The sequence below is a fragment of the Gavialis gangeticus genome, unplaced genomic scaffold (genome assembly GCF_001723915.1).
Source record: "Gavialis gangeticus isolate Ggan-Ray unplaced genomic scaffold, GavGan_comp1, whole genome shotgun sequence".
Taxonomy (NCBI): domain Eukaryota; kingdom Metazoa; phylum Chordata; order Crocodylia; family Gavialidae; genus Gavialis; species Gavialis gangeticus.
In genome coordinates, this window is record NW_017729032.1 from 29,675,631 (window position 1) to 29,685,816 (window position 10,186).

The 10,186-nt window shown below is 46.0% G+C and overlaps 1 protein-coding gene across 1 annotated transcript in view; it reads left to right on the forward strand.

Annotated features, from left to right (window-relative positions):
• DYNC2H1 (dynein cytoplasmic 2 heavy chain 1) overlaps positions 1-10,186 on the forward strand; it is a 601,360-nt gene that overhangs the window by 53,372 nt on the left and 537,802 nt on the right. Inside the window, exons 24-26 of the mRNA XM_019524237.1 lie at positions 2,685-2,799; positions 3,793-3,963; positions 7,791-8,173. Of these exons, the coding sequence (XP_019379782.1) occupies positions 2,685-2,799; positions 3,793-3,963; positions 7,791-8,173 (669 nt within the window). The remainder of the gene's footprint in view (positions 1-2,684; positions 2,800-3,792; positions 3,964-7,790; positions 8,174-10,186) is intronic.

The following is a 10,186-nucleotide window of genomic DNA, read 5'->3' on the forward strand; positions in this document are numbered from 1 at the left end:
AAAACTCATTGAAGAGCTCTGCCTTGTCCCTGCTATCCGTGACTAAGCTCCCCTGCCCATCCTGTAAAGGTCCTATGCTACCCTGCACCCTCTTTTTGCTCCCAGCATATCTAACGAAGGACTTTTTATTGTCCTTAATCCCTGCTGCTAGCCTGAGTTCCAGAGCTGCTTTGGCCTTCCTGACTGACTCCCTGCAGGTGCGTGCCAAGGAAGTGTACTCCTCCTTGCTAGCTACCCCCTGCTTCCACTTCCTGTATGCTACTTGTTTTGCTCTTAAGGTATCCTGGATGACCCTGGTTAGCCAAAGGGGCTTACTGGCCCTTTTGTCCCCTTTTCTCTGCTATGGGATTGTCTCACTCTGACAATCCCAAAGAATGGTATTCTTACCACCAAGGTGTTCTGTGAGCCGAAAGAATGGTATTCTTAAGGAATGACCGCCCCTCCTGGACCCCCAAAACATCTAGGATCTTGGTTCCTAGTACCCTGATAACTAATCCCCTGAGCCTATTAAAGTCAGCCTTTTTAAAGTTTAACACCTGTGTCCTGCTAGATATAGTGCCTGCCCTTCTCCAGATAGTGAATTTTATCATCTGATGATCGCTGTCCCCTAAGTTGCCTTGAATCTGCAGGTCCCCCACCAGGTCATCCCCTGTGGCCAACAACAAGTCGAGCAAGGCGTTACCCCAATGGGACTCCTTACCTCCTGTGTTAGGTGGAGGTCCTGAATGCAAGTTAAGAACCTGCATGAGTGGTTAGATCTAGCTGATTTTTCCTCCCAGCATATGTCTGGGTAGTTAAGGTCCCCCATGACTACCATGTCTCTAGACCACACAGCCTCTGAGAGCTGCCTGGAAAATTTCCCGTCTAGCTCATCCTCCTGGTGCGGAGGCCTGTAGTAGACGCCCATCAACAGGTCCCTTTCTCTCAAACCCCTTGGATCCTAACCCATAGAGTCTCTGCTTGTCCATCCTCTGATCCTTATCTGATTAGGGAAGATGTGTACTGTTTTTTGACACAGAGAGCAACACCGGCTCCTTTTTCCCTTGTCTATCTCTCCTGTACAACCTAAAGCCCTCTATTCCTAGTACCCAGTCATGAGTAGAGTCCCACCAGGTTTCCGTTAGACACACTAGGTCAAAGTTATTGCTTGCAAACAAGAGTTCTAGATCCTCTTGCTTGTTTTCCATGCTCCTGGCATTTGTATATATACATTTAGTTCCCCTGGTGACTACCCCTGGATTGCCCCTACACTCCTGTCTGATAGGTTCTTTGATACTTACCTGGGGTGATCTTGTGGGTATCAGCCTCTCGGACCTGTCTCATGACCCTCATCTGAATGGGGACCAGCCAGTTTGCCTGGCCCTGGATGGAGCTTTGACCCACGGCCCTCTCTGGGTAACTCAGAACTCTTGCTCTTTGATTAGGGCCAGTTGCTTACCCATTCGGCTTCAGGTCCACTTGTGGCCTCAGGCGTTCGAGGACTTACCTGGGCCTAACTGTCCCCTTCCTGGGGCCTCTACACATGCCCCCTCTCTGAGGCCTCAATCTTTTCACCCTATGGGCACTCTGTCCGTCTCTGGCTTCTAACATTACACACTCCATCCCTTCACTGGGGTACCTACTTTGCCCCTTCTCACTGGGGTCCATACTCCTCCCCTATGTTGGGGGGCTTCAAGGTCTTACACCCTCATGGGCTCAGGTGCCTCTCCCTAGGTGTGCTTGGTCCCTTTACCCTCTGGTCTTCATCACCCACTGAATGGTGGGGGCTTGAGTTATCAGGTGCCCCTACCTGCCTTTCACCGGGGAGGTAACTGGCCTGGTATTTCTGGGGGACCGTCCCGCCTTGTTAGCTCCACCAGACCACCCCATCCTGTCAGGGTGCAGTTTTAGGTTTTACCCAGGACCAAGCAGGCCTACCTGCCCTGTTCTAGCTCCCTCATTATGGCTTCTGTATACTGACCTTGGGTTCTCTCTGTCATTGAGTCAAGCTCTCACTCTGGCCCCATTCCGATCTTATAACAGCCTGTATGCTGGCTGACCCCTACCCTCTTTGGCTGTGATGTGTTTTCCCGCACGCCCCCCCCCGCCATAACACAGACCTTCAGCCCTTACAGGCTCTGACCCCGCCTCCAGGCTAGTTGGGGTGCCAGATAGCTCACAGTGGCCCTGGCCTGCCCCTTGTGTTGGGCTTAATTGCCCTTTGGCCCTAGCTCTCTTGTATTGACCAGTACAAGGGATCAGAGTCAACCTATAAGCTGCTGATGCCCATACTCCAGAGAGGGGTCTCTCCTGGGTCCCATCAGAGAGCCCTCTGCTACTCCAGGGTTTGCCTTAACCCCCTTGTAGGCCTACCAGCTATTAGTCCCCCTAGGCTCGGCCTTGTTCTAACTCAGCTGAAACCTTCTTCCTGGGGATTTGGACCCCACTGGGTCTGTAGGAACATCCTGCCATCCCCATAGTTCCTCCCTTACCACCAAGGTGTTCTGTGAGCAGCAGCTCAGCCAGGTGTTGTTGCTCCTTTGGCTGCTTGCAGCCAACTGCTGTTTCAGCCTAGAGAACCAGGATCTAAAATGGCTGCCTCAACAGGACTGGCCTGCAGCTGCTGGCTGCCTGCTCTCAGCCTTTAAAGTGACAGAGCACCAAAGGTGCCCCATCACATGGAGCCTTCTGTAATTTTTTTTCAGGAGTAAAACTTATTTGTTTGAAGAATTTTTGTTTAACTGGCATGACAAGCTGAGGAAGATGAAAGAACACACTATCATGACTGTGAAGTTGCAAAAAGAAGTGGACAAATACAAAGTAAGAACTTCACTACATTTTGAATATATTAAAATTCATTCTGGTATTACTGGAAAATATATGTCACCATGGTAACTGTGTAAAATGGAGCTTGGTGGATATTTTCAAATGCAGTAAGATTATCATTATTATTTGCTATTATAATTTTTATTTGAGGAAATAAAACTCATTTTAAACCATGCTTCAACGTGTCACCTATTTTTGAAGCTTATCTGAGTGACATAATGAAAAGGTCAGTCATTACAGTTTTTATCACTCTGTTTAGCAGTATGTTTTAGGATGCTGGCAGATGTCCATTTAATAGCATGATGAGATCTGATCCTCAGTTCCCCATACTTATCCGTTCTGCCATGCCACATGTGCATAACAGGAGGAGTGATTGTTGGGACTGAGGATCAGATCCCCGTCACACCACTACTAGCACAGAGAGTCCGGGGTGCAGGTCTACCTATGGGCTGGCATATTGGGATCCTGGGATTGGGGAATGGATCATGGTCCCTGGGAGCCTCGATGTCTCAAAATCATGGGTGCAGCTAGGTTGCATACACAATTTTTAAAGCTTCTGGTGCTTGATTTTTAGATGTTAAAGTACACTGGATCGTGGAATTGGGAAGTGGTTCCCTGATCCTAGACTCTGGGCATGCTAGGACCTTTTAAAAGCTGCGTGCCCATGTGGGTTTTAGACATCCTGCTGCATGGGGACCCTTTTAAAAACCATGTGTGCAATACAACTTAACATACTACACATTCAAATTAAAGTGCCATACAAATGAGCCACAAAAACAGTCTACATTACATGTAAAATATCTTTGTAGCGTGTTTGCCATTTTATGTTGTAATGAGTTGAGTGGGTGGTACATGTTGCATATTTATTATGTGATTAATTTGTTCATTGCACAATAAATATTACATTTGCTGGGGGCCTTAATGTGACTAACCTAAACGTTAAAATTAGAGAAGTTGATATATTCAAATATGTATTATTTTCTGTAGATGACACTTCCTGTCCTGAAATATGTTAGAGGAGAACACCTTTCTCCAGACCACTGGCTGGATCTCTTTCGTCTTCTTGGTCTTCCTAGAGGCACCAGCCTAGAGAATTTGTTATTTGGAGATCTGCTCAAAGTGGCAGATGTAATTGTAGAAAAAGCAGCAGAGCTTAAGGTAAGAATTGCTTTATTGGTAATATTATTAATTATTATATACTTTCCTGCACTTACTCAAAATAGGAGATGAGATGTTTTCACCCAAATAACAGGAGGGAAAAAGCTCCTCATTTTAAACTTGCATACAAGGAAACCTCATTAAATACATTGTCTATCATTAAAATGCTGCCAAAAGCATCATGTGTTTAGTCATGAAAACCAAATATGAAGCTGATTTAAATACAGCCAACTGAGCATGACTATAAAACACAGAGCCCATATGGGGTAAACAAGCTGGGTTTTATATTGGAAAATTTTTCCTGTCCCAGGTCAAATTAGCCAGATCAGTTTTGAATCCTTTGAATCATTCAAAAAACATATGTGGCCCTGCTGCTGGTAAGTATCCTCCATCCTGGACTTTTCAGCCTGGGGTTTCAAATACTGCCATATCCATTGGCAGGCATTCTGCATGCAGGCCGAAGCCTGTAGGCTTGGGATTCGGATGCCCCCAAGTTTTGCTTGCCCTCAGCTAACAGCCGCAGGAGGGAGCTAGGGAGAAGTTCCTCATTTTCATATGGGAGCCTACCAGATGGATTTTATTTTATTTTATTTATTTGGTTTTTTTTAAGGAAAAATTTTCATGTCCCACATCAAATTAGCTCTATCAGGTCCAAATTCGTTTGAATTGTTCAGGAACCATATGTGGCCCTCCTGCCAGCAAGTATCTTCCACCACAGCGTGGGGCTTCACATAGTTCCAAACCCTTTGGCAGGCATCCTACGTGCAAGCCCAAGCCCAGAGACTTGGAGTTCAGATGCCCTCTGAGTCAGAAGCAAGCTAGGGAGGAGTTTCCCATTTCCATAAAGTTAGTGTGTAATCAAGATCCTCCCACTGGAGTATTCTCAGTGGTGTATTCCATAAACACACTTTCAAGCAACACTTTTTAAAAATAATTTTATGTACCCCATGCCAAATTAGCCAAAACTAATTCAAAGTAGAATCATAAGTGGCCCTACTACTGGCAAACATCCTCCATCCCCATCTGGGGCTTCAGACATTCCCCAAACCTTTGGCAGGCATCCTACTTGCAGGCCTAAGCCCAAGCCCAGAGGCTTGGGGTTCAGATGCCCCTGAGTTTTGCTTGCCCTTAGCCATAAGGCCCTTGGAACAAGCTAGGGAGTAGACTCCCATTTCCATAAAGTGGGCTTAAAGCTGCTACACCTCGGTGGGTACTGAACCATGCCAGAAGTGCAGTTCTTTTTATTTTTTTATTTTTTTATTAAAATATATTTCTATATCTAGAAAGAGAGTTATATATATACATCCTTTATCATAAGCTTTCCATCACACATCTTAAAACTGCATTAAGAAACCCACGCTTCCCATTACAATAAACGCACCCAATCCCCTGCGCCCCTGCACACCCTCCCTCCACCCTCACCTACCCAAATCTCAATCCTTTAGTTCAAACCCCAGTTTAGGGTTTACATTCTCTGTTCATTCACTGTCTTTGTTGCTGTTGCTCTTGATGTCACTGTCACTTCTGCTGCTGCTGATCCTGTTGTAGTCCTTCTTGCTGTCTCCAGGTCCAGTTGCATCTCTGTCCTCTTTGTTCTCTTTGTCCGCTTTCCCTCCCAGGGGGTCTTTGAACAACCTGCACCAGGTGTTGCTTTTCCAGATGAAGTTGGCTACGTGTTCTCCATCCTCACTCGCTGATTTCTGGTGGTAGGACTGAAGCACGCTCAAAAACATTGTAACACAATCTGTTTCTTTGAGCTCAGCATGCCTGTATACCAGGAGATTCCTGCATTGCCACAGAGCACTCCTGACACAGGACATAAACTGGTTGACAAACTTTGTCTGGGACCCTTGCTGCTCAGTCTGGTGTCTGTACATTGCCGCCTCCCTTGTCATTAGCCTGGCTCCTGTCACTCTTTCAAGGAGCTGGCTTACCTTTTCCCACACACCCTTGTAATACAGGCATTGCCATAGGAGGTGGTCAATGGTCTTTGCTTCTTCTTGGCAAGTTTCCCTGGGGCAATTGGGTTGAATCCCTCATCCCTCCCTGTACCTCCATGCCCTCACTGGGCATACTTGATGTGCTATCAACCAACTCAAGTCCTTGTGGTCCTTGTGGAGGTCCTTGTGGAATATACAGTTCCAGATGGCTTGGCGTTCCTCATCGGGGAGTGTCTCCATGGTTGTTAACCTGTCTCTGTCTCTGATTGCTCTGTGTATCTTTTTGTGGTTGGACATAGTTGTTGGGCTTTCCTTCTCTAACTCATACTCGCTGTGGAACTCATTCGGGACCCTGTAGAAGCAGGACTGCTCCATGGTCTCCCATTGGTTGGTGTGTATACCCCCCACCAGCTCAGAAGGTGACCTGCAAAAAACTTTACTAGACAGGATATTTTGGTCTCTGACCCGGTCGCTAGCTTACAAAATTGGCTTGTGTACTGTGCCTGCAGGAACAGGTGCATGTCTGGCATCCCCCTGCCCCCAGCCCATTTCTTTTAGTACAAGGTGTTCCTTGCCATCTTCTCCATTTGGGATCCCCAGAAGAAGGTGCTTACAGCTCTCTGGATTCTGTGGATGATGCACTTTGCAGGTGGGGGGGAGATCAGTGCTGTGTACAGATGCACTGGTAGCAACACCGCCTTTATGAGTACCATGCGCCCACCCATGGAGAGGCAACGCCCATGCCACATATTCAACCTCTGCTTCACCTTGGCCTCCTTCTCTCAGGCCCTCTTTCCACTCAGCTTCAGGTCAAATTCCACCCCAAGGATCTTGACCCCCTCGCAGGGGACTGAGATTCCCAAGGACTCCAGGTCTCCGAGCTTGCCTACGGCCAGGCAGGTGCTTTTGCTTACATAGAGCTTGGCCTCTGCTGCCGCTTTGTAAATCCATGTGTGCCACAGGACTCTTTCTACTGTGCACTTATTCTTGCACAGGATGTTCAAATCGTGCTTATAGGCTGGGACTTTGGCTTGTTCCTTACTTCCCCTGGGGATTTGGACTCTGTTGATCCCAGGGTCCTGCCTGATGCACTGAGCCAAGGGTTCAATGGTGCAGATAAAGAAGATCTGGGAGAGTGAGCAGCCCTGACGGACCCCTGAGTCTGTTGTGATCCACTCGCTCAGGAAACCATTTACTAGCACCTTGCTGCTTATGTCCGTGCAGTGTCCTCATCCAGCTGGTGAAAGTCAGAGGGACGCCCATCCACTGCAGGGTCTCGAAGAGGAGCTGGTGTTACACTTTGTCATAGGCTTTTTCCAGGTCTAGGTTCAGCACTGCCTTCTCCTGTCTGCTGTCTCATTCCAGCTGGAGCACGCATCTCATTTGCAGCAGGGCTCTGTGGATCTGGCATCCTGGTACTACACACGACTGGTCCTCGTGGATGACACAAAGGAGGAGGGAAGGGGCTGCCGGGGAGGAAATTGGCAGATACAAGGGGACCACTTGACACCTCAGATTTATTTTGTCTGCTGGAGCAATGGGAGGTGGAGAAATTCAAGTGCAAATTCCAATAATTAGGTTCTATACCTGGAAAATTGTGATACATTTACAAATTTTCCATATATAGGATCTAATTATTAGGGAGTTGTCTTATATTTGGGGTAGTCTTATAATCAAGTTAATATGATATTTTATATTTTTATTAGTCACTGGAAACTACGGTGTATATTTTCCCCCAGTAAAACTGTTTCCCTTGACTTTTAAGTATATTGTATGTTGTATCAACAATAATGATTTTGAAATCATACACTTTTTATTATGTCTTTGAATTATAAGTTGTGGGTATTATTAATTTTTAAACAAAATGTGTTTTATGTTTTAAAATAGGATTTAAACAGTCGGGCACAAGGTGAAGTCACAATCAGAGAAGCATTACGTGAGCTGGAACTCTGGGGAGTTGGAGCTGTCTTTTCATTAACAGACTATGAAGACAGTCAGGGTAGAACTATCGTGCTGATTAAAGACTGGAAAGACATAGTCAACCAAGTTGGAGATAATCGCTGTCTTCTTCAGTCTCTCAAAGACTCTCCTTATTATAAAGGCTTTGAGGATAAAGTGTCTATTTGGGAAAAAAAACTTGCTGAATTGGATGAGTACCTGCAGAATTTAAACCAGATTCAAAGGAAGTGGGTGTATTTGGAACCCATATTTGGTCGTGGAGCTCTGCCCAAAGAACAAGCACGCTTTAACAGAGTTGATGAAGACTTCAGGTTAGTGTTATTTAAGACAATTTTATTTTGTATAAAGTCCTTGACACCTGGGCATGTCCAAATAATCTTCAGAATAAATACAACTATTACAAAACAATAGTTATTATATATAGGGAGGTGAAGGCAGGGAGGAAGCAGAGGTGGATCTGAGGCAAGGGCATAAACTTAAACAGTCTTATAGAGGGGAGGGAAGTCAGATTTATTGAATTGAGTGGACTGGAGGAGAATGTGAAATGTCAAAGGTTATATACGTAGTAGTCAAGTAGAAGTTGTTATTCTGGAAAATAAACAGAGATGAAACATAAGTGGACCTACTACCCCTGGGTGTCTGGTGCCTCTTGAGTCAGTGACTGGGGGGGGGCGGTCCCCCAGCGGCCAATCCTGCTGACTGGTGTTGGGTCCCCCGGCAGCCGATGCTGTTGGCCAGGGGGCACCGATCTCACTCACAGTAAAAGCAGCCGCACTGCTTCCAGAACTCTGGCAGCCACTTCTGCAAGCGGCACAGATGCTTTTGTTGGTGCCCGTGCTCCCTGGCCGGCACTTGCAGGAGACAACTGCCCCCCTGCCTGCTGGCTACACAGGGAGTGCGGTCTGACAGGGGGTGCTCTGGTGCTCTCAGGGGGGGCACATGCACCCCTGCTACACATCCCCCCTGCTACTACCAGCAAACATCCTTCAACTGTACCTGGGGCTTTAGATGTTTCCAAAACCTTTGGTGGGCATCCTACTTGCAAGCCCAAGCCCAGAAGCTTGGGGTTCAGATGCCCCCAAGTTTTGCTTGCCTGTAGCTGTAAGACCCTTGAAGCAAGCAAGGAAGACGACTCCCATTTCCATAAAGTGGGCTTAAAGCTGCTGTACCTCAGCAGGTACTGAACCATGCCAGAAGAGCAGTTCTCCTGATGAAGAGATGAAGTTAGACTTTGAAGAAATATTTATTTTCCCAAATTATGACTTAACCAAGAAATTACACTGAAGAAATTTAAAATAAAGCAACAAGTTTATTTATTCATAATGTGGAGAAAAGATGAATAGGGAGGATTCTTTAGAACATTAGTTCTCAACCTCATTACATCCAAGGAAGCTGTCATTAGACTCAAGGCATCCCCTGGAAAATGTCAGCTTAGTTTTTGCTCATTTTTTGACTGTTAAAAGTAATAGAACAATTTTTGCGTCATAAAGAGTGGAGAAAGGCCACAGCAGGTCAGAATATTTTTAACACTTTACATTCCTATTTGAAATTTCTGGGTTTATCTTGTGAACCAGGGTGCCCTGGCACTCTAGTTGAGAATCAATGCTTTAGAGACATGCATAGTTCAGTATCCATAGTTTAAATGTGATAGTTGAACAGCAGTGATTTCATAGCTTCATAGATTCATAAATGTTAGGGTTGGAAGGGCTCCCCGTAGGTTATCAAGTCCGAGCCCCTGCCCTGGCAGGAAAGAGCACTGGGGTCAGATGACCCCAGCTAGGTGCTTGTCCAGTCTGTTCTTGAAGACCCTCAAGATAGGGGAGACAGCCACCTCTCTTGGAAGCCCATTTGTACAGAGGTAAAATATTTATGGGGAAAGAAGTTAAGAATTGTATTTTTTGAATTTTTGGAAAGAAGGGTCTTTATGTAGGAGAAGTGACTGTCAGAGAATAGGCAGTCTATAGAAAGTATAGGCAAAGATTTTGAATATTGGACCTTCAATATTGATTTCAGTTTAAGTGTAAAATGTTTGTGTGCTCTAAATTGTTAGTAGTTTAGACAAAAGCAGATTAACCTTATTTATTTGAATTCAAGATGAGTTTTTTTTCTCCACCCTCCTTCAACATGGGCAGGAAAAAGCCCTTTATTTTAGATATGAGTACAGGCTACAAGGGAGGGGGGAAGCGACTGTGGATTTGGCCCTGAACTTGGGTTTGTAGTTGGGGCAGCAGCCTTTGCTCCCTGCTACCAACTCTCACTGTCTCTGCTTCTTCCCCAATGCCATCACCATGTTTCTCCTCATTGCATTGCTGCTTGGGGCCCTG